This window comes from Neodiprion fabricii, chromosome 1 (assembly GCF_021155785.1).
Source record: "Neodiprion fabricii isolate iyNeoFabr1 chromosome 1, iyNeoFabr1.1, whole genome shotgun sequence".
In the NCBI taxonomy this organism is placed as follows: domain Eukaryota; kingdom Metazoa; phylum Arthropoda; class Insecta; order Hymenoptera; family Diprionidae; genus Neodiprion; species Neodiprion fabricii.
Window position 1 is genome coordinate 1,983,490 of NC_060239.1, and position 23,416 is coordinate 2,006,905.

General features: G+C 46.6%; 1 protein-coding gene across 5 annotated transcripts in view; it reads right to left on the bottom strand.

Moving 5' to 3' along the window:
• Positions 1-203: 203 nt before the first annotated feature.
• The window catches only part of LOC124174469, a 147,988-nt gene continuing 124,775 nt past the window's right edge, over positions 204-23,416 (bottom strand). For 2 of the 5 annotated variants that reach the window (XM_046553672.1, XM_046553663.1), the window contains exons 4-12: positions 6,942-10,562; positions 6,539-6,853; positions 6,316-6,385; positions 5,799-6,211; positions 3,699-5,693; positions 3,498-3,629; positions 3,238-3,404; positions 2,960-3,174; positions 204-2,828 (exon numbers count right to left, since the gene is read on the bottom strand). In XM_046553672.1, coding sequence (XP_046409628.1) covers positions 2,389-2,828; positions 2,960-3,174; positions 3,238-3,404; positions 3,498-3,629; positions 3,699-5,693; positions 5,799-6,211; positions 6,316-6,385; positions 6,539-6,853; positions 6,942-10,541 — 7,347 coding nt within the window. In that variant the 5' untranslated portion in view covers positions 10,542-10,562 and the 3' untranslated portion in view covers positions 204-2,388. The remainder of the gene's footprint in view (positions 2,829-2,959; positions 3,175-3,237; positions 3,405-3,497; positions 3,630-3,698; positions 5,694-5,798; positions 6,212-6,315; positions 6,386-6,538; positions 6,854-6,941; positions 10,563-23,416) is intronic. The other 3 variants (XM_046553699.1, XM_046553681.1, XM_046553691.1) reach the window with 3 other exon arrangements.

A 23,416-nucleotide genomic window follows, 5' to 3' on the forward strand; every position in this document is an offset into this window, starting at 1 on the left:
TCTCGTAAAGCGATAACGTATAGTTAACACACTTAGAAGTTTCCTGAATGTATATGTATATATGTGTATATGTATCCACATTATGTACGTATATGTTCATATATATTCATTGTATACTCATATTCATACATATGTGTATATAATGTGGATACATGTATAAACTAGATAGAAGGGAACGTTACATCTAAGAAAATGTACATCGATGATAATAATAATCATTGTTCGTTATGTATATATGGTACAATAAAAAAGCGATTACATTAATTCTAAATATGTACATATACAGAGGCTTCCCTGCATACTTTGCTTACAACCATAGTTTATTCTACGTACCGCTATTACACTTTACAATAACAACAAGAGACTTATGTTAGAAACATTGCGTCTACCCTTATATTCAATTTTACTTTCACTATAATAGATACATACAATACGTACATTATAATTTCACATAAGAAGAAATTTGCTGAAAATCAATATTTGTCTTCAGATACTCTCCAACTTATATTTTCTTTAAAACATCCAATATGTACATCGACATACACTGTCATACAGGTGTAATTAGTTATGGCTCTTAAACCTAATGAACCGTATACACACAATCTGTATTCTCAGATAGACGGTGATACAGTGTGAAATGACAGGAAATTAATCCATTAACAAAGCAACACAATGATCTAATAACATATGAACCAATTATGCTCACACACAATGGCCCACAATGTCCATCTGATTATACATACTTTCTAAATTACAGCGTATAATTTGATAATACACATAGATTTTTCCCTGAGACTGATTATTACAATTAAAATATGCATTTACTGCGTCTGAATAACTATTTCTGTGGCTGTTATTTATTAATATTAGTAACTAAGTCTTTGAGTGCATACAAAGCATTGTGTCGCACTTTTTGAGTCCACTGACATTTAACGGTAACTGCGAGGTTGAAATGCAGCACGCAGTAGAATAATAAGTACGTAGATCGATTATATTTGAATGATTTTCAATGCAAGCGTACCGATTTCTGCAATCAAAGTAATACATTTTTCTATATAATAAATACACCATTATTTTATACATTCAAAACGTTAGAAATAAAATTTTTTATTTTAAGTAGAAAAAAAAAAATTTATCCAACGTAATATCTGATTCGAATTAGTTCAAAATAGATTATAGCTGGTCATCTTATTGCACAGAGAACATTTTTATATTGTGATTTTAGTATTGCCATCCAACGAAATAGCTTGTCTACTTCGGTTGCGTTTTTATGATTGCGCTATCAGTCTACCCAAGAGTATTAACACAAAAAGAATCACTTTTCCCGATTGCACTTCCCAATTCATAAATGCCCCTTAGCTTTTAGGCAAATACACGTATGTACATTTGAAAATTAATTCATCAACGGTAAACAAATTTTATAAATACATAATTATGTGTACTTGACGAACATTGCAAGTGAAGTAATTGAAGTTAAATTAAAAATTGGTAACGTAATAATCTTATTCATTGATTTATTTATTATATTATTTTTTCTTCTAACAGTATTTGCACTACTAAAATAGTAACCATGCCTCATTTCTTCTTTCTTTCTTTGTTCAACTCTTATAGAATTGGCTTATTCGAGGTATTTCAACAAGGAAATATGTATTTAGTATGATTTTTAGTCATTGAGAATATGCACTGATATACATACTACGTACATAGTTTACATGAATATAAAACAGCAAATCATAACTGATATCCCTTGTTGAATATATTCTGGATTATCTAATGTCCAGACGGCAGTTTTCTCCTAAAAGCAATAGATTAAAATTTTTATTCAAACAGCCGTAACAGGCATTTTATTAAAATATCATCCGACGGATATATATCTCCAATAAATACTCTAATAATATAATGTCACAGGTTGCTGCTTTGTTGTCCTCACTTCTAATTGTATGAAAAATGAAAACTATAATAATACACTTCGTTTACTACCCACATAATATATCATTCGTCAGCATTGCACTATTACCGACAATATGCTGCGATATAATTATTCATTGTAACAGTTTTTCAATGTATATTCATATAAATTGCCCATTTCATAATGCTCGTGAGATCCAGAATGCTCCAATATGAATATTTCGGTGGAAGTCACTTTATACACATCCAAATTGTTACATGTGTTGCACCGTTCATCGACCAATAGTTTTCAGGCCTCACATTCATTCACCCTAACAAGTTTCGTTTAGTTTGTCGTTTAATTCTTTTATGTCTTTCCCGCTTGAATCCAAGACAGGATAAAGTTCTCTTTTCATCAACTTTCATTGATATAAGTTCATCTTCGATTGAAGTCGACGGCCTAGCCTGGAGACAGGTGTCTTGCCCCAGTGGCACCTCCTGTCACCTTGAGCTAATCACGACTCGTTCAACGTTAAGAAGTGACTTCACTTTATCATTGTACTTAATAAGCGTTACTTTGGAGGCGCGCACGTTTATTCTCTCGCCGCCACTCAACAGATGACAACATCGAGACTGTTCTAGAAAATCTGGAAGCTTTAATTCTCGCATAACGTCACGGTGAGCTACCGCCGGCGGTCCGGCAGGAGCCTTTGGATTAACTTGGCGAAGCAGAGCATCCCTACTCTTCACACGTAACACTGCTGTCAAGTCTTGCAGAAGTACCCATTTGTCGGGGTCGTTGGCAAGGGAATACAGCACTGGTAAGTTAACGTCGCTCACTTCCATTTCGATATCTTCAAGTTCGGGCTCTGGAATATCCATGGGAGGTTCGCTTAATGGACTGTAGCCTGTCGGCTCAAGATCTGTAAACCAATTAGATTCTAGATTAAAATTAAAATCTGCCCACACTTACGTAGGTTAATATAAATTTACATAATATACACGCAAGTTTAAGGCGAATTTTGACCAATTAAGTCAGAGATCGATGAAAAAAGGCGATATTTTTACTCACCAAAAATTGATGACGGACCTGCGAAACTCCATGGAGCAGCAGGACGTCCTTGTACGTCGTCTAGATGTTGTTCGAGGATCAAATATGCGTCTGTGTCCGAGGCCAGCATCAAGGGAGTCTGGCCAGCATAGGTAGCCAACAACGGATCAGCACCGTATGAAAGCAGCAATCTGACAAGTTCGGTTGCCCCATTCTCTGCAGCTTCGTGTAGTGGTCTAGAAGGGCAAAAGAATATCTCAGCTTTATGCAAAGTCTATTATTTCTCCTTTTGTGCTCACCTTATCCCCCCATTGGCGCTTTCGCTAACATTTGCCCCATAGGCAAGTAGAAGTTTAGCAATTTCTAGATGTCCTTTCGAACATGCCTCATGGAGGGGTGTGTATCCTGCATTATCCTTAGGGCTTGGTGGATTGTTCAACTTTTCCAAGCAATATGCTGCAACATCCTGAAAGGCATACTCAGAGTTATAACTCGTAGTTGGTAATACGATTACCATTTGTTTGCATGATTGTTTGATCCACAAGCATCTTGTGCTTACCGTATATCCAAGCCTTGCAGCCCGATGAAGGATGGTTTCACCCACGCCTTTCTTGATGACCCATGTTCTAATTTCCGTTTGTATATCAGCGACGGATTCGGGACTTGGACGAGGCACAGTTTGCTGGAAAAATTGATTTGTTGAATAATCGGGCTTGAGAAATAAGTGGCCAAAATGCATTGATTATGTTTTTATACTCACTCGTTTCCTATCCTTGGATGTAACGTCGTCTTTTTTCAATGGTTTCTTTTTCTTTCGCATGTAATCAAATCCAGAACGAAATTTTCGTCGGCCAGTACGTAATTTCAGCCTCTTTTTACTCGGTACCCCAATTTCGTCGGCATTCTCCGGTTCGACTTCGGGTCCGTTGCTCTCGGTTTCCTGCATTTCACTTGTCTCGTCCAACTCTTGTTTCGTTTCATCTTCTTTCTGGATTTTCTCCTTCTTTATATGCTGGAACTTCTTTTTAGCCAAAGATTTCAATAGGTTGTTACGTTTCTTAGGATTTAATAGATGTAGCTTGGAATTCATTAGTGCTTTGTTACTCCTCAATATTCCAGCACTTTTAAGACGAGACACGACTTTTTGCTTCAGCGTTCGTGACTTTCCTGGCTTGGATTCTTGCGTTTCATTTTGCGAATCGTCATCGTCTTGCGAAGTGTCTCCGTGATTTTGCATCGGCGGCGCAGACGCTGGTCTATCCTCCCCGAAGACTGCTCTAATCGTTGCCTGTTTCTTCAAAACCCGAGTCTCTGTTCTCGTTCGGCTCTTCAAAACGAACGTCGAAAATTCATTGGGCAGAGTGTGATTATTCTTAAAAGCATCTCTAAAGTTATTAACAGTCTGTTTACGAAAGTATCCCAAAAGACAGGAGTTCGTCACTTTTATTGGTTTCGGTGACTTGTTACTTTTGACAGGGGTCTTGCCTTTCGTCTTTTGCGTCGTTGCTAGGTCGTTCGATAAAAGAGGCGCCAAACTCGGCGTGGCAAGCAGCTCTGGCTCGTTCCTACCTTTTGGAAGAATCTTAGGGCATTTGATCAACTTTTCCTTGGCCCTTCGTTTCTGCTCTTTTTTACTAGTACCAACTTTCTGGGCGAGAAGGTCGATGATGGAATTATTTTCCAATCGAGTCTGTCGGGTCGATTTCGTTGGACACGACATTGTCGTTGAGGAAGTTGCTTCTTCATCGTCGATTTTGCTCTCCAGTCCAGCAAGACTGAAACTACAGTTTGACTCCAAGTCGCTGTCTGATATTCTTATTCGTTCGTTATCGGTGCTTTCCATCGATACAGAGAGTGCCGGTGATCCCGGATCGAGATCCGGAAGTGAAGTTGACAACCTATGAAACCTGGATGGCTTCGAAACGGTTATTAACCTGGTTGGCATTCTTAGCGATTTTTTATAAACGTAAACCTCATCCTCCCAACCCGGTCTGAAGTCGCTTCCATCGCCGAACAATGGTTTCGGTTTACCTTTTTGCGACACACTGCCCTTTGCCGGTGACGACTTTCCCTCCTTATCCTTTGGGGCCTTGTGCGGCGTCGTATCTCGCGAGCGCAACTTCATACCTTCAGTTTCCGCATTCGCACTCGAGCGTTTTCTGGCACGTAATCTATCAGCTACCGAAGAACCATGGCCGAATTCAGCGCTTGCTTCACTCTCTTCGCTCGAGCTTTCGCTGCCGCTAGATGAGATAAGTTTTATCCTACTACCACGACGAGATCTCTTCTTCCTTCCGACGATCTCTTCTTCCCCGTCACTCTCGATCTTCGTAGAATTCTTTCGCGCCGCTCTTTGAATTAGTGGCAACTCGTCCGAATCTCGTTCCACGATTTTTTCAACCTTCTCCGTTTTAATATCTGATTCGTCGGGTTCAGTCTTGATTTCCAAATTTTCGAGGCAGTCGTTCTCGGTTTTCACCTCGATCACCTCCTCTTTGATCTTCACAGTTTCGCTTGGCACATCTGGTACCTCTTGCTTAATGTCTTCAGGCTTCACTTCGAGCCTAGGCGCCGATTCCGCGTCCGAATTTAACGCGGAATCAGTTTCTAGCTTTGTCGCCGAACCCGAACCGGACTCTCCCTTCTTCCGTCTGCCACGTTTTTTCGTTGTGACATCGCCACTTCGTAGCTGTTCCATAAACTTATCACAGGTTGTCGACCAGAACGAGTCTGGTTCGATGATTTTGTCATTTTCCTGAAAAACCAAAAAACACATCACATCATCAAGTCACCGTCACATCAATGCCATCGGTTTAATCAACAACATCCCTAAAATTTTACACAGAGAATCGACTCGTACCTTGAGTTCTATCTTCACTAAGTCAGACGACGAAGCCATTCTCATGCACATCGCGTTGTTGAGCGGTACGGGTGGCTGGACCTTCGACAGTTGCCTTCTGTCCCTTCGCATTTCTTCCAGCGTCTGTCTCTCCAAAACCGGCATTTCACCCTCGGAGTCACTCTCTCTGAAGTCAAACACCGAGGTTTCTGATGAGCTTCGGAATCCGCTAGCTCTCGGCGGTACGACCGAAGCTTTGGCTGGGGTTGGCGCCGGAGCTGGAATAGTTGCCGCAACAGGTAAATCCTCGTCGGTCCTTGAGAACAACCGCCTTCGGGGCGGAAGACTAGCCACCTGTTCGCGAGTGAGCTTGGGAGGGCTTCCCCCAGAAGAACCGGACTGGGGCGTTGATGTGGAAGCTCCATTTTCAATGTCTTCAATATCGAAAAGAAAAAAAGAAAACAATTTATTCAGTAGCCATGACAATTGAGTGAACAAATGCACTTCGTCATAATCATTGGTTATTACGGAAAATTACCTTTCGGTGTTGCCGAGATCTCCTGGGATGACGCCACCGTCGGTTTAGCGCCAAACTGGCCGGCTGACACCTGGTGACATTTTAATTACAATAAAACGTAATCGTTGATGCGTAGAAAGATTGGCCTCAAGCGTAGAGGAATACTATCGAAAATATTTGGACGGCTAGGAACGAGGACGTAAACGATTGAATATCAAACCGAGCCGATGTATTATCAACGCACCTGTTTCAATTCAGCTTTAGTTCGTATTCGGGCTGCCAATATAGCCGCTAATCCATCGTCCTTGTCACGATGAATCTGGTTTTCGATACCTCTCGTCATCGAGTTGGCCTCTTTGCCAGGTATAGTGGCGGATGAGTTAACCCTGGTGCCGTACAGACTGTGAGAGGGTTCCTGGATAATCGAGTCGACCGCCCTTGGCACGTGAAATTTGTAGTGAGGTGGAGTGGTGCTGTTCCTTTCGAGAAGACTAGCAGCGGTGAAGGGGGAGAGATTATGTCTTCCAATGTTGGTTTTGGGCTCGACTGGTGTGACGACCTGTTGCGGTAAAGAATAAGAAAGAACGGTAAGTATGAACAAGTAGCGAAACAAGTCAAATAGAAGCTGAGATTCGTGAGAAACTTACCTTATTCTGAAAGCTTGGCTGATTGTAATTGGCGAGTATTGGTTGCTGGCTGTTGCTGAGCTGCTCCTCCCGCTGTTGTTTATTTTCCAAACTGTTCCTGAGGAGGCTGAGTACCCGTTTCTTGTCGGTCCCCGCGTTGCTGGGCTGTTCCGCGTTCGGTCCAGAATTAGGAACATGAGAAGCAGGTACTCGGTAGCTTGCATGCTGTCCCTGACCGTGTCGGTATCCCGCGGAATACAAATTCTGGTGCCCCGAGGACTGAGGGATATGTGAGTGTCCAGTGACTCTTGGGGTTCCACCCTGATTTCCGTAGACGGCGGGTGAGGCTGGAGCAAAGGAGCCCCTGGCAGCACCCTTGATTTCCGGATAATTCCTTTTATCACAGTAATTATACGCACTGTTGTTTTCGCGGCGTTGATCGTAGCCGGCGGGCACGACGGCGGAATTGACGCCATTGGAAACGGGTGCGTTCAAGCTCATCTCCTGACGCTGGCGTTCTTGAAGCGCATTGGACAGTCTTTGCTCTATTTGTTGGTCTATCGACTGCCGCCACTTTTCAACACGCGGTTGTTTGCTGAGCCCGGTATAGGGCGTCGGATCGGCCGCGGTCCTCTTGGTTGCCGGCTGTCTGTCCCTGCCGTATGCTGACGGCTGAACATGAGCCATCTTGTTCCTGTCGACATGGTACTTGCTGAGATCGGACGTATACTCCTGGTGACGTATCGCGTTACCGCCGGGTTCCATCACCGGAGCGTACCTGGGGCGTGCCACGTTCCCGACGCGATAGGGTGGGTTCTTTTCGTACGGCAACGAGGACGGGGCAGCGGGAGCTTTCTTGAAGGTCGCTATATTGGGCAGAGGGGCAACCGCCGCTGGATTAACACGCGGCGATGGCGCGTATATATGTGAGCTGCTCCTGCGAAGCGAGTTGCTCTCATGCGCCGGGTGGTGGAGGGGCGTCGAGCTGAAGTTCGGTAAGAAATCGACTTTCGGCGCGCGGACAGTTTGCAGAGGAGTGGAAGCCCTGACCCCGGAAGCAGGGCTTCGGGAATGTCCGAAGCTCCGCCCGTCGTATACCGGATACGCGGCACCCGGAGGCACGAGTACGGTCCTCCCGGCGTTTCTCGACGAAGCGGCGTTGGAGCTGCTGACGATTTTGTCCCCGCTGCAGGAGGCCTCCGGGTCATCCTGGGCCGTGGAGTCCGCGGGGGTCTTGATCGTTCTGAGCGAGAGATCCAACGGCGACTCTCGTTTTCTGTTCGACGTCGGCGCCCCGTTGGTCTGAAGCGTGCTGGGACTCGAAGGGGGAGGGACGGACTGGCTGACGACTGTGGACGTTGGGTAGGCTGTCGACGCGCTCGGGTAATCCTTGTAGGCGTAATTCTCCTGAGGTTGGTGCGGCGTCAAGGGATACGGATTGACAGACCGACCCCCAGACCGGCTCGGGTAGCCAGGATTGACGATGGTCGACGACATCGGCGTCGGGACGGTCGGTATGTTGGAAATTGGCGCACCGTTCGACGTCACGGTGGTGCTGGTCGCGTTGCTGCCGTGATGACTGGGCGCCATGGTTGTGGCGTACCTCGGATAGACCCCGGGCTGTCCACCGACCCTGCTGTACATGGAACTTGCCGAGGTGACGACGTTCCCGTTGGCATGCTGGTTGTTCACGGCGACCGGATAGTCGGACAACCTCGCCGGATTCGGCGTTAAACCGGTCGTCGAGGAATTCTTCGTAATCGAAGACTGGGGTCGCTGTTGCTGCCTGTGCATCGGTTGGGCCTTGGACAAGGCTTCACGCGAGTTTCTGTCGTAATGATAGGACAGGGTGGCGATCGGTGGGAGATTGTGAGTATTCGAGGTCCGCTGAACCGATACCGGTGTCTGGTAGGACTGAACCCCGTACGGCCGTTCAGCCTCCGGGCAATTCCTTCTTCCAGCATCTTGGACTCCGTTGTAGGCGATCGACTTGCCATGAGCACCGTACTGGCCGCCGGGGTTGGCCGTCGAAGGCGCTGAAACCGGAGGAACCGCGTAGGGCTGAGACCGATTGCTCTGCGAGTAGTAACCGGAGGTTGAGTTCTTCGGCTGGAGCTGGGAATGGTAGCCGGACAACTGTGGCTGAGCGTAGCCGGCAGCTGTCGACGGATAAGAACTCGGCTGCTGATAGTGCTGGGAGCTCGATGACGAGTACGAGTGCGGAGTAGACTGTGCGGGGGCTTGGGGAGGCGGGGGATAGGTCGGTGACCGAGGCTGAAAGGTACTGGAGTTATTAGTAGGGTGGGGCGAAGGGGGGTGGTAGGAAGTTGCCTCGTGAGGCGAGGGCGAGTGGTAGACCGAGTTCGGGGGTGGCATGTGGGGAGACACCCGGGGACAATAGCCGGTGGAACCGGCGGCGTTACCGGCGCCAACAACGTGATGCTGAAGGGGCGAGGGATTGACTCGGGCGGGATTCTGGGGTGACGGAATGTGCTGCGGAAGGTTATGGGGCGAAGGAATGTGCGTATGAGCATTGTTTCCGTGAACGGCGACCTGATGAGCCGCCGGATTACCAGCGGCAGACGACGAGGCCGCGGAACCTGGCTGCTGCAGCTGATGCCGCTGCTGCTGCTGATTTGAGGTAGGAATAACCGCGTTTCGCACGGTGTAACCCTGCGCGGCGGCGTGCTGCTGGTGAGCGCCGTTCGCCTGCACCGAATTCGGATAGCCCGAGCCGTGGCCCCGCAGTGCCGGACTCCGAAGATCCCGGGATTCGTGAACGTGACTTTGGGCTCCGGGTCCCGGTGGTAAGGCGCAACTCTGCTCGGCCGGACTCGAACGGGTCACGGACTGCTGGACGACACCGGAGCTCGGAACCGCGTTGGCAGACTGGTAAGTCGAGCTCTGGGTCATCGGCAGTGGCGTGCTCTTCGTGATTTCGGGGTGATGATATCGCGGGTAGTACTGCGTCCTCGGCGCCACCATCGCTGGACTCGGAGGGGCCCGTTCGACGGCCTGATAGGACGAATGCGCCGGCAGCATATCGGCGGCCGTCGAGTACGGCGTTCTAGATACGGTGTTGAGCTGCTGATAAACGGGCGGCGTTGAGCAGGCCTTCGGAGGTTGTAACTGGTGCAGCTGGGCCGGTGATGAGGAGGAGGGGGAGGAGGAGTGCGCGGCGGCGTGATCGTAGGCCTGCTTGCTGGCTGGCTGCATCTCGGTTAGGGACCCGGCGGGGGCCTCGAGACTGACGCACGTTCCGTCCGTCGGCCTGGTGTCGGGAACCTCGACGCGGGTCGGCTGCGGCGGGTAAGGTTCGACGGGTCCGTGTGGGTTCCAGTAAGAGTTGCCCACCTGGCTCGCGTCCTGCCTGTCCTCAGGCCCCCGCGAACCGAGTTCGACCCGCTGCTGGGCCCCGGGGGCCTCGCGCGAAACAGCCGCGATGGTGCTGGATGAGGTCGGCCCGGAAACCGAGGCCGTGACATCGCCATGACCGTACGAAGAGGAGGTCGATGTTGCGATGTTCTCCGTCGACGATGTCGTGCCTGCTGTACTAGGTACGGGAAGTCCCTGGAAGTACTGGCGAGCCCCCTCCAACACGTTAGTGAAGCTCACATCCATGTCCCGCCGACTGCTGCTAATCTGGAAAAGACCAACGAAGGGAAGTTGCGGTTAGTCGACCAGTAAGGCGAGCGCGGCGCGGTTTACCGCTAACCCGCTCCGCGTGCTCGGTGCACGGCTCTCTATCCCTTCCATCCCGAACCTCCCCCCCCCCCCCTTGCCACTTATTATTTCTTTTTCTTTCCTTCCTTCAGTCGCTATTTACAGCCGCCTCCCACCGTTGCGTTGGACGAACTGCGGACCCTCGACAACGAACTTACCGCGTCCCGGGTATCAGGCTGTTCTTGGTATACAGGTACCCGTGCATATCTCGCAATTAGCATCAAGTTTTCGAACGAGCGGCGTGCCTGCAGGGCTAATCCACTCGGATAGTCGGATTAATTAGACAAAGGGGAACCGTTTCACCTAACAATGTAGGTTCGAGACGACGGCGATGAAAGTTCGTTAAGTCGAGAATGCAATCTGGGTGTCGGACGAAATTATTACAACCAAGGATCAACGGGAACCCGCCATTGGGGGGGGGGGGGGGGGGAGGAGGCATAAAGCTACGGTGTATTAATCTTCATTGTCTTCTATCTGTTCATCCGCCCGACGCAAGACACGCAAGCGCGTTGCTCAGCATCTCTCTACAGATCTATCTACGGTTATATTCTTCTTCTTCTTTTACTCTGACGGTTAATGCGGTCCGAGGAGATGGAATCGCTCGAGGACCACGCGGTGCTAATACCTGGTAAGCCTGATCGAATCAATGAAATCGTAACCTGAACTCATGTACAAAAAAGTGCGAGTCGCGAAAGATAGAGCGAGAGAGATGTATATAAAGAGGGAGTTGGAGTGATTCGAGTAATCCACCAGCCTCCGCATCGCATTGTCGCAAGAATCGTTGCGTGATTCTCATCTCTTCTTTTCAACCCGAAGGCGCCTTTCGCAATGTGTTATTATATTTCACGTGTATAAATCCCTTCCCCTCCCCGACCTTGTAACAGTTGAAAATCTTGAATAAGAAAGAAACGGTACGATAATGTGGTTAGCCTAACCTATTTTACGTACCGGCGATTTCTTTACCCTTGATAAAGCACGCCAACAACTGAGAAATCACCAGCGTAACGCAAATCCGGAGGTGAAATGAATGAGAAAAACAAAAAAAAAAGAAAAAAAAAATATCTGTACGTTTCAAGGTACATCTGTACACTACACTTTACGGAGTAGAGAAATGTAATATTCGGATGAACGTCACATCAAATTTCAATGTATTGTTCAAGTACGCGTGGAAGTAATATAATCAACCATCGTCTGCGGCGTATTGAATCTACATAAGTAATCAGTTAATCGAAGAATGCCGCATACTAATGAAATTAGGCCAGTCATAAAAACCCGCAGCACAAGGTGATCCGACAAGTTTTAATTAGTTTTGACTGGAACTTATATAAAGACAGGGTGAAATCTGTTTTACGACTTGACCTTTTGTTCGCGTTATTAGATGAACTGAAAATTTCCAAGCGATTAAACGTCGAGAGCGGTGGCGGCGGCGGCAATGGTGGGTGGTTGAAGTAAGCAGAAAAGTTTTCGCTCAAATTCCGTCGCGTGCTTGTACTAATTGTACCCTGAAGCAACTGTGTCATGGTGGTGGCAGACGGAGGACGGTTAACCCGCTATGAAAAGCCAACTAGGTTAATGTGTGGCGATTTGTAACATAAATTCGTATGCTTCATTGGGTAAGAGAGACGTGGCTGTGGGTATCGAATGGGAGGTTTGTCGGAAAACTGTAAACAAGCTACGCGGAAACCATACGAAGGAAGACCTGCACGAGTGCGGAGAAAGAGAGGAAAGCGGGGGAGAATAACTCCTCGGATAAACGGAACCCCGTGACCTCTAAGAGACTCTCTTCTCTCCGCTCTACGCCAATGCTAGCGCGAGAATCAATATCGCTCTCTCACAGTCCCGGGGTAGGAAATGGTGAGAGGAGGCACGTCCAAGAAAAGGACAGGGTATGGTTCCTTCTTCCATTCCACTCGTGTCCTCGACGCATGCTGTTCGGAACGCCCCCAATTGCACCCTAAATTTATTATTCCCGGTGTTTGAGAACCAAATAGCAAGGGGGCGACGACGCGAATTATATCGTCCTCCGTCCTTTCTCGCAAAGTAAAAAAAACGAGCATCGTTTCCGGATTCAGCGAAGAATATATCACCACCCCCTTTTAATTGAGATAACCAACGAATCGGATCGGAGAAGATAGTTGCACAAAGGTCAGGTTTCCTCTGGTACCAGAGACGTCAGCTGTGAATTGGTTTCACGCCTGATAGAGAAGGCCGTGATGAGAAGAGGAAAAGTGATTGAAGCAGGGAGGAGACGAGGACGAGAATGCAAACTCGATAAACAAAGTCTGCCGACGAAAGCGCGGCGGCGAGCTTTGCATCTTCCTCCGCTTCTCCCATTTCTCACCGCCTCGTTTCCATTAGCCTTATTGGGCCGGACAGTTACTTGTCGTTTAAGCTCCAGACGCGTAGCAGCTTTTCTGCAAGTCCGAGCCACTAGAAACTCACTTTCGTACCAGCTGAAACTTTCCAACGACGAATCATCGGCCAAGAACGCTGCTTTTCTGGTCGCCGGATTGAGCCAATTGTTCTAGTGGCATTTGGCGTGCCCGCTCTTTTCAAAATTCTTACAACACTGGAGCTGGATTAGGACGCTTAACTCAAAGAGGCGCCAAATTACGAGATTCTGAACAATTTTACTCGGACTAATTTATTAGCTAAGCGAAGCATTGGAAGCTCCTTAAGTATGTCACAAAGGCGATTCTGTAACATGTGTGGTCGAGTCATAACTGACAAGGTGGAACCCGACGAATTTCCCGGTAACAAAGTCGTTAATTATAACCGCGGCTGGAATGCGTGACATTGATATCGTGAGAGTTAGCCTAGCTATCAGTCTTCTCTGGTTTCTTAACTTTGGTCTTTGACCTCATCCTGCCGGTTCTCGTCGCCCGCTGCTCGCCGTGCACGGATTGCCATAAATTAAATACCTCAAAACAACAAGAGAACGCTTTAATCTCAACCAGTTATGGCACTCTGCCCGAAGGCATAATGGGTACTTTCTAACTTCCAAAATTCCTGACGTGAGTGTCTGCGTACGTAAGGATCCGAAAAGTAACAATTTGGTGCAAAGTTGCGGAGCAATTGAAAGGAAAAGTGAATCGAAAGAAAGAAAAAAAAAAATACTGACGATAAACACCACGAGGAATTCTATTACGAATGCGGTACAACGATTGCTGAGAGTGAATTAACATCCTTGTAACTGAAATAAAGAACCGGTCACGCTGCTCAAGTGTTCTTGAATTCACAATTGTGAAGCTTTTAGTTTTCCATCTTACACACACCGTCCATTCCTAGACCACAACGCACTTCCGTGAAAGTTTATACTGCTAGTTCTATGCTCTGGCAATCAAATGCACGCTGCTGTGACGCTACGCATCCCGGGTTTACAACGAATTTGTAGACGTATATTCTACCTTCGGATCGGTAAACGAAGTCAACGATCGTCCTGACACACCGTTCTTCCGAGTTTAACGATTCTCCCATCCTGTAGCGACTTGGTTTAGTGCAGTTTGGGTTTACTTTAGTTTCTCGTACTCCGAATGATTTTCTTGCCACAGTTCTTGCTCTAGCAATATCCGTGACGACAGGTTATGCGCAACAAACTGATATCTCTGAGTTTGTGAAATGCCTGTAGTGAAAGAATAGAAATATGGAATTACCATCACGTCATTTCGCACCATTGGCGTTGTCGTTGGTATACTTAGACCATCTACCCATCGGTGTTTTTCCACATCCGCAGGGCCCACGACAAAGCTTTAGAATTTTTCTCCTACGCTCTTTGGGAATTGAACATTGAACTGGATTGCCCCGGCTTAATTAAGGAAATTGTTATTGAAGGAGATTACATTTTATCTCCACTTCGCTAACGCCTTGTCCCACGGATAACAATTAAAACCATTTTCCATTCCGGATTAACCAAGGGCTGACCCCACCCCAGTAACTCCTTTGCCACTTATTCACTTGGAGTACCAGCAGCAGCAGCAGCAGATGAAATTATAATGAGGAAGAAATTCAAATCGCTTCAATTCGTAATGAAAATTTTCTTGGATACCGAAAACTCTCGTTCCTAACCGAGTGGAATTTATTATTCGGAGACGAAGGAGTTCGGCGGGCGGCTTTACAACAATTTAGAGCACCTTTCAAATTGCTCCTCATTTCCAAATGAATTATGCGAGACGCGTTGTTTCCCATATCCAACAGTGATATTTTCGTGTCTTTATTATTACCAACTGGAACTTGACGTTCTACGACACGCGAATCGTATATCTATACTCAACGTCTTTCCACACTTTGATTTGGCAAGTTTTTACGATCCGGATTGTATATCAATCGAGGCGAACCTCGCGAGGCGTAAACAAAATAAAGCGCCACAGACCGCACGCAGCAAAAACCCTGGAACAACCTTTCATTGGAAGTAACGCGTTTGCCGTACCCATTCAGGCGGATGAAAATGTTTCGACGCTAGCGGCAGGGGAGTCGATGGGAAATTCGCACGTGTGGAAAGCGTGTGCGGGAGTAAAGGTACGTACACGCGTAGCTGTTTAAGGGTGAAATACGGGTTAGCCGGAAAATTTCGCCAAATTTTCAGTCGACGATTTCAACAATTCGTCGAATTTCGAACTTGAACGAAAGGTGCTCGTTTTTCTACAAATTATCCGAGGCTTTTTGTTACGCGTCGTTTTTGCAGGGACGAGAAAACGGAGCGCGGGTTACGAGCTACATGGATTGGGGCAGAAATATATGTGGAAGTGGGAAGTTTAGGAGGATGATGAAGACGATGAGAAAAGGGTGGGAGATAGGTAGATAATGACAGATGAGAAATGACACCATCTGCCCCTCGTATTTCTCCCACGTTCACCGCTCTACCAATCCGAACGAATGAATAGAATCGATTCTAATAATTCACTCGGCACGTGCGCATACATGTAGCTGTAGTATAGCAGCCTATATACCCAATATACATTGAACCGCGTGTGGGTCGCTCATATGCGCCATGTATGTACATACACCTAAAACCCAAGTCGGTGGTTGTACAATGTACGTACATACATGCATCACGCATGCCAACGACGAGGAAAAATACCCGGTGGAATGTCAACAATTCTTTTCAATCTTATCTAGCGTTACCTTTCGTACACGTAGACCTGGACGTGCATACGTGTATTTAGCCCACACATCACCGAAGTACGTTATTCTGCTGATAAAAGTGTCGAGTCAAGACGCAATTAGACGTCGAGGGTAAGCAGAGGCTGTATTTGAAAATGTGTCACAGCGGTTTTTTCACCCTCAAACGAAATACGCTTACAGTACATTTGAGACATGAATCTAGTCGAGGGAAACTGCTGATATCGTTCCAACTGTGGGCTTGAAACATACACGGTATAATAACGCAAGGTAGCGGTAATTTCTGATCCCCAAGTGCAATAGCGGCAGTCTAGGGATTCCGTCAACCACGACGACGGAGGTGCTTTTTGCCTCTTAATTGGTCGAGTTGGTAATTCGCGCGCCTCGTAGCTCGAGCAGAAGGCTAACCTGGAACACTTGGTTAGCGTCTGAGGGCCGTTTTCTGAGGTGGAGGAGAGAAGAAGGCAAAGGAACGAGCGTGGACGGAGGTTAAGAGCCACGCGGGGCTCGCCCGATCCTTTTATTTAATTTCATACGGGACCCGACCAGCCCCGTTCCAACCATTTTCACGACCCCGGCGGCAGCGGACGCCCACCGACATCTTCGTCCGCTTTATCATGCCCTTGGAAGCCGATGGGAGAGCAGGGAAAACACTTCTCGGTACATTATGCGAGTTTTCCTTCCAACGAGTGGTTCAAACGCTGCGGAAACGCACAAAGAGGACTCCAAACTCTCTTTCACTCTCTCTCTCTCTTCCCCTACCGTCGGCTATCCACGGGGTCGAGTCCCTTTTGGTTCCTCGGTATCGCGCGGCTCCGGGTCAACGACCCATCCGACCCTCCAGACACTGAAAAGTCGTCCTGAAAGCGACACAATTCGTTTCAGTGCCGGCTAGATACGTACAGGAATTAAACGAGCTCGGTTCCAAGACTCCGCTTCTTGGAAAATTAACCGCAAGATGAAACGGAAAATTGTCTCGGAACAATTGCAACTGCTTCCACGTATAAGTTTCTGGTTCAGCTACCTGGGACGATTCACAACTTGTGTCGGAGATGCAGATTTGCGGGAGTTGAATGGGTTGTATTCGGTGTGGGTGAAATAAAGTTCTGAAAAGGGGTTGCGAGCATGGAACGGACGTGGCGGAACGGTAAGTAGAGAGAAGGGCCGACAAACGACCCGACGGAGACAGAGGAGAACTAGAGTAAAGTGGGTCCCGAGCCCGGGTCCGGGATCCGAGTTTCCAGCTTAGCGTGTTTCCCCGATTCCCGTCGCGCGGCGGAACGCCGCTAAGTTATCTTAAATAAGATTAGACCCGCGAAAACAAGTGGCTGCTGGCTGCCTGGCTACGTTTGTAATTTAAAACTTGTTGAACTTTTTCCCTTTGCCCAACAAACAACGGCAGAGACCTCTCAAGAATTTTTGCCTCACAGTTTTCTTTCTCTCTTTATTACTACCTTTTTCCTCGCTTCGCAATGAATATTACGCGTTAAGAATAGGGTGAAATAAAAATTTCTGATTTATTCGCTCGCGCCGAGAGACGATAAGGGCATCAAATTGGGGAGGAATTAATATTAATTAAGCGTTATTCTGTTATTCAATTTTCAACACGCGGGACAGGACGGCTGAGGTGCCACACGCAACTACGAGGTTGCTGATCTGCTACCAAGAAATAATTTTAATCAAGGTCGTTGTAACGTACGAACGATGATAAAGCTCTTTTTGCGCACCTCGTATCAACGCGTATAAACATTTATATCTGTATCCCAAGAACTCCTTGCCGAAGAAGTTCTACACGCCCATTGTGCGTGACGGACAATGAGAATGTGGAGAGGCAATCCTTCTATTGAGATGAAACAGCGCTCTTCGTAGCATAGGTCGTAGAGCGACGTAAGAATTTTTTCTTTTACCAAGACAATATTAAACGTTTGCCGTACGATATACCTATCTGCAAAGATGCAATTGAAAATAATGAAGAAATCGATGATGGAACCGAGGCTGGAAAACGTTCGGGTACTTAAGTACTTCGGCGAGATTATACAATCGAAGAAGATAATTTTTCTTCACGAATAAATTCTTGCAGCTGTACCTATAGTACCTATAGTTCTACCTATAGTTATGTCGATTGAAAGTGTATATACCCATATAGATATGTTATTGACCGTTGTTGAGAACCGAAGAGTACGGTAGACAAGGATAAATATTTATATTCCTTCGGAATCCGAGAGGTTCAAAGAAACTTCTATTCGTAGAGCGGTAAGAAACTCTATTATTCTCGACAAAGTTTATCCTAGAGCTCAAAGTTTCCCTAGCTTCTTTTTCAGTCTTCGTCGTTCCCCAACTTTCTATCTTTTTCTTTTCTCTTTTTTATACGTCTCAGATTGAATTGAAACGGAAGATGCCTAATTTACCCCAATTTTGATTTCATCAAATGGCAGCAGCGTTTCTCTTTTGTGGTTTCTTTGTCTTTTCGGAATTTTGCAAAGTTTCATCGTTGAGTTCAATTTTCCACCACCGTACCGTGTAATCGTTTCTTCCTAGCACTGACTGCAGGTTAGATATGATTACCCAATATTTACTGTTCCTTCAATTAGTTTTTACTATGTCAACACCTTAATGAGCAAATTAATGAGATTTCGTTCGAAACTTTTGGCGCGTTATTAGTAAAGGGTAAAATACAAGAAAAATTTAATACCGAACGATAAAATTCTTCACGGAACGTGTGCAAAGTCCGTACAAGCAACAGTTTTAGAATTTAACAGCTCGCGCGCATTTTTTCGGGTATACCGAATGTTAAACGTGATCCCCGACATCCCGCAGGACAAATTAACGCTGGACAAGGACGAGGACGACGATTCAACTAGAACCGCTCTTCCGACGCCTGCGCTCTTTCTGGATTTAATTAAATATTTACACGCAGTTTAATCTTCCCTCGCTTCAGCCAGCTATCCCCGATCTCCTCTCCTCTCCTCTCTCCTCTCTCCTCTCTCCTCTCTCCTCTCCGCTCCTTTACGCCCGGAGGCCTGCTACCACGGTAGAAATAATCGGCGTCGTATTTGCATGAAGATAATGACCTGCATGCATTTGTTATGCAAACACGCGGCCTTGTTTTTCTCTTTGTTTTACTTTCACTTATTCGCTTCTCTTTCACCCCAACTTTACTGCCGCACATAACAGTATCGTCAGACCCGTCATCGCGTAGCCATAAGCTTTCCGAAATCTAACCACTTGCAATTAATTACATTTAATTTATATTTTTCGCGTGTACGAATTTTCTTTTTTTGTTTGCTTTTTGAAAATTTCTATACCTCCTCCCTCGACAATTCTCCGGAGGTAAAGGCAATGCAATATTTATTAGGAAAAATACACGCCGCGCCGGAAGGGTTCGGAATTAAAAAAAATTCGAACAAGGGACGGGGAATATAAACAGGATCACATTTCACCCCTGCGTGTCTATTAGCAGCCTCGCCCGCCTGCTCGCAGCACGTTTTGCTCTTCCTTCGATCTGCCGAATTTTACTCTTCGGTCTGCGAGGTGGGTATAAAGGATAGATAGATAGACGAGGAGGGTGTTCATCATTTAAATTATACCATCGAGCGTCGACTCAACTTGGGAAGAGCTAAGAATAATTACTTCCCGCGAGGGTATCGCGACGTTCAGAGAATGATTTCTACACTCTAAGTGAATTTACGCTACTCAATTGTTTAATTGTACATCAGCACTCGCTAAACAGATTTTCTCACCAAGCGATATTAGATTTATGCCTAGTGATATTGGAAATGTGGACGCACACTTTTTGGGTAATATTTTTTTTTTTCATACGAAGTTCTTCACGATTGAATCACAAACGGACGTGAGAAAAAGACGCAGAAGGGAGAAAAAAAAAAGTTGTCAAAACTGTGTTGATCCTCTTCAAACCGTACGTATAGAGTTCAATTTTTCACTGCGGATTGATAATTTTTCAAACTCTTTCAGAGATTCGGACGGTACAATTGAGAGCGAATCAATTTCGCGAAAGTTCGTTTCAACAACAACCCGGTCTTGCCGAAGTTGCGACGGTGTTGGTGGTGTACTCGTATATACCTAGTGGTTGGATAACTTTGCGGGATTACCGTCAGGACGTGTTCGCCAGGTTGCCTCACTCACGCGGTGATTAAAACATTAATGGATATAGCAATTAGGCACAGTAGATTTAACTCCGAATCTAACAATCGCAACAAAACGTTTTCTTCTCCCGCGACTATACAGTAATTAGAAGAAGTGAGAAGCATCTTGGGAGAAAATGGCGGTGTAATTTACCGGAATGAAAGTCGTTTAATAACGTATATCTTAGTCTTAATTTTGCACAAAAACAGAGATTCAAGCAAGAAAAGAAAACACACAACGACGAAACTCGCACCCTGAACGCAACACTACTTTCTTAAACTCATCGCTCATAAGCAAGGCAAGGTGGGGGAAAAATCTGGGTCAAGTCGCGGCCGTCTTATATACCGCACGTTAAATTTAATATTAATCCCAGCGCTAAGTAACGAGTCCGTTACTTGCCTTGGTTGTAAACTTACCGCGCATCGATTTACGATTTCACCATTTTTTTTTTTTTGTTCTTCCCTTTTTGTTGTTGCGAAATAAACATTATTGTGCACATAAACGAGCCAAAGAGATTCGGTTATTCTTTCTATTTTTCGCCAGCAACGATTTTTGCGTCGACGGTAAATCTCTTCGGATCATGCGAGGGGGTACAATTTGCGAGATATAATTGATGGGGATCGATTCTGTGGCAGATTGACGATGCATGTTCAACCCGGCTCTGCGCTCTCGGCGTGTAGCTCACAGGAAAAAACAAATAAGCGAAAAAGAAAAAAAATCAACGAATGAACCCACTCGGCCGTTAAATATCTCCGTTTGTGTTTTATGCCCCAAAACTGTCAGCGGCATTTACGTGTGTAAAATTGTCGTATAAAACGCGAGGTGTATATAGAATGATTGCTCTGTCGAAACGCTGTGCAAAACGTATGTAAAGTAATCCGTAAATGGTCAAAATTCGATTGCGGCAAAGTCGAAGACGAAAAGAAGTTGAGGATAAAAAAAAAAAAAAAAAAAAAAAAGAAACAAAGAAAAAAATTAAAAAAGAAGCAGAAGAAGAGAAATGAGCGGGGAAAAATTGATCGATCGAGTATCACCGATAAATCCATCGGATCCCCCGCGTTCGCTGAACCGAAACGAACGAATCGAAGTGAATTGATTTTCTTCTCGGTGATGCGGGTAGCCCTCTCCAATTTTGCGTTCGCTTCATTTTTTGCCCGCCAGGAGTTACGTTGCCCCGTAACCGCCCCCCTTCGCCAAAACGAGAGGTCGAGAGGACGAGGGCGACGGACGTCGCGACGCCCGGGCGACGCAGCAGGGTGAGGTGAGAGGCCGTCGACCGACCTTGCGAACTCCGAGCCAGCAGACCAATCAGCCAGTCAGCCAGTCAGTCAACCACCCGCAAACCCTCAGACCTTTTTCGGGGGGATGAGGAACGGAACAAACACTCCTTCCCCTCCTCGAGGTCTAATGGGCCGAGTTTTTGATTGCGCGACAACTTTCACGTGCGAATTACGAGGCGAGCAGCTTCGCGATAAGTGGAACTTTTGCGTCAAGGGTGCGAATTCGAGGCGTGATCGCGTCACGGAGGCAATAATATGTTGCACACGTTACACGCGAAACTGACTCATGACCGAAAATCTTCGTACACCGAGTATTCATTTTTGTACCACTCTTTGCAGCGTTACTACTTTCAGAGTATAAAGAGAAATGTGTTCGTGTAAAACTCTGAATGAAAAACGAGAATAATACTTGCTGAAACGTATACGCGTAAAACAAAGGAAAGAAAGAAAGCGAAAAAAACATTACTCGTATTTTTCGAACGACGACGAAGACGAAAAATCGCTGTAGCCACCCCGAGTCCTTTGATCTTTTCGTTTCATTCGTTTTGAACCCGCGAAATTTGCTCGGTGACGTTGGAGCGATAATGCGTAAAAATCAAAGCGATATTCCGGGACGACTGCGACAACCGGGGAATTGCGGACGCGAGGCCTGTCGCCCGTTTCGATCAAAGATTGCCCGAGTTCAACAGCGATATCGTTTTGGGAAATAAAAAACTAATAAACCATACGCAAAGGACGAGAGCGCGATACGCGAGTTGAACGCCGCTGGAGTCACACCTCCGTGTAATCTGGAATTATGTGGCGAGTGGCGGGTAGTCCTGTGAGCCGGGAGAATCTAATCTCAGTGCCAAATTCTGGGGGCAGAGTTGCGTTATCGACCGCGGTGGCTACACGGAGCGTCTGTATTTGGTAGCCGGAGGAGGACAGCTACGATACGCTCGGAATGTCGGATCGGTGAATTCCTTCGCGTAGAGACAACGGGACACCCGCGGGACGAAGGGGGGAGGGGGGGGGGGAGAGAGAGGGATGGATTGAGATTAATGCGAGACGATCCGGATCGAGAGAGGGAGAAACGAAAGATGTGGGAAAAGGAAATCGAACAAGGTTCTCCGCCATTCCCGGATTACCTCCCCAAAAATTTGTCGAGATTCAATTCGACCAAGGGACTCCGGGAACGAGTCTACAAAGTCGAGAACTTCGAGAGGCATGAAGAGAAGCGCTAAATGGCGACTGCAAGTTCGTTTTTATTTTACGAGAGTAAAGATCGCAGGCTACACATGTGGGTATGTTGTTCGTGCACGCTGATGCGGTAACTCCCGATGTGCAACCCTTTGCCGCCCGGTGTTTAAACCCAAGTGTCCGTTAACGAGAGCGTATGTACTTCCATCAAATACGGTAACACAGGCCCGCGGTCTTTGCTTCAGGTGTGTATTATGCGTCGTGTGTGTCACGTGTTTCCTATTATTCCGTGTGTCGAATCCGCGGTAGTTGGAGATAGGTCAAGTTTTATTATTCTTTCCCCGTTTCGAGCTCACGTCTCTTCGTCATCGCCCTAAGGTAAGCGTACCATTTATATTGACGACACGTTGAAACCCAATTATTGACCCTTTCACTTTCCAAAATTATAAATCGACGGCACTGATTGCGGATCTCTCGATGACGGCCCCGAAAGTGGGCTTGTATCGATGTGCAGTTGCAGTGAAGTCTCGTGCAGAGAATAACGTACGAGTGATACCTAATCGCCGGACAATTCATGCCCGTGTGTGGAGGCGTTAATTTTAATATCGTAAATTAATGCAACTTGATAAACCGGCCCGTAATATAATTAATTGGAACAATGCGTTACGCGGGAGGACGAGGGCGAGTCGGTGGGTGACGAAGAGGGCGAAGGCAAAGGCGAAGGCGAACGGTTGAGGGGTTGAGGGAATACCAAGTTTAGACGAGGGGTGAAGTTACTAACGACGGCTTTTGTGCAAGCGTTAGAACCGCCCCCTGTTCGAGGGTCGTAGCCGAGAGCGAAGGATTAAGCGAGTGGGTAGTATATACGCGTACCAATGTGCGCAAAATTCTCTCAACCTTTGTGTACGCATACGCGCGTATGCGCCCATAAATATCCCATACACGGTAACCCGAAGCTAAAGACTTGGGTTTTCGTTGCGAGGAGCACGGAGCAAATTACGACCGATGAAAAAAGGAACGAGGAATTTCATACACCGAGCAAGTGAATCGATT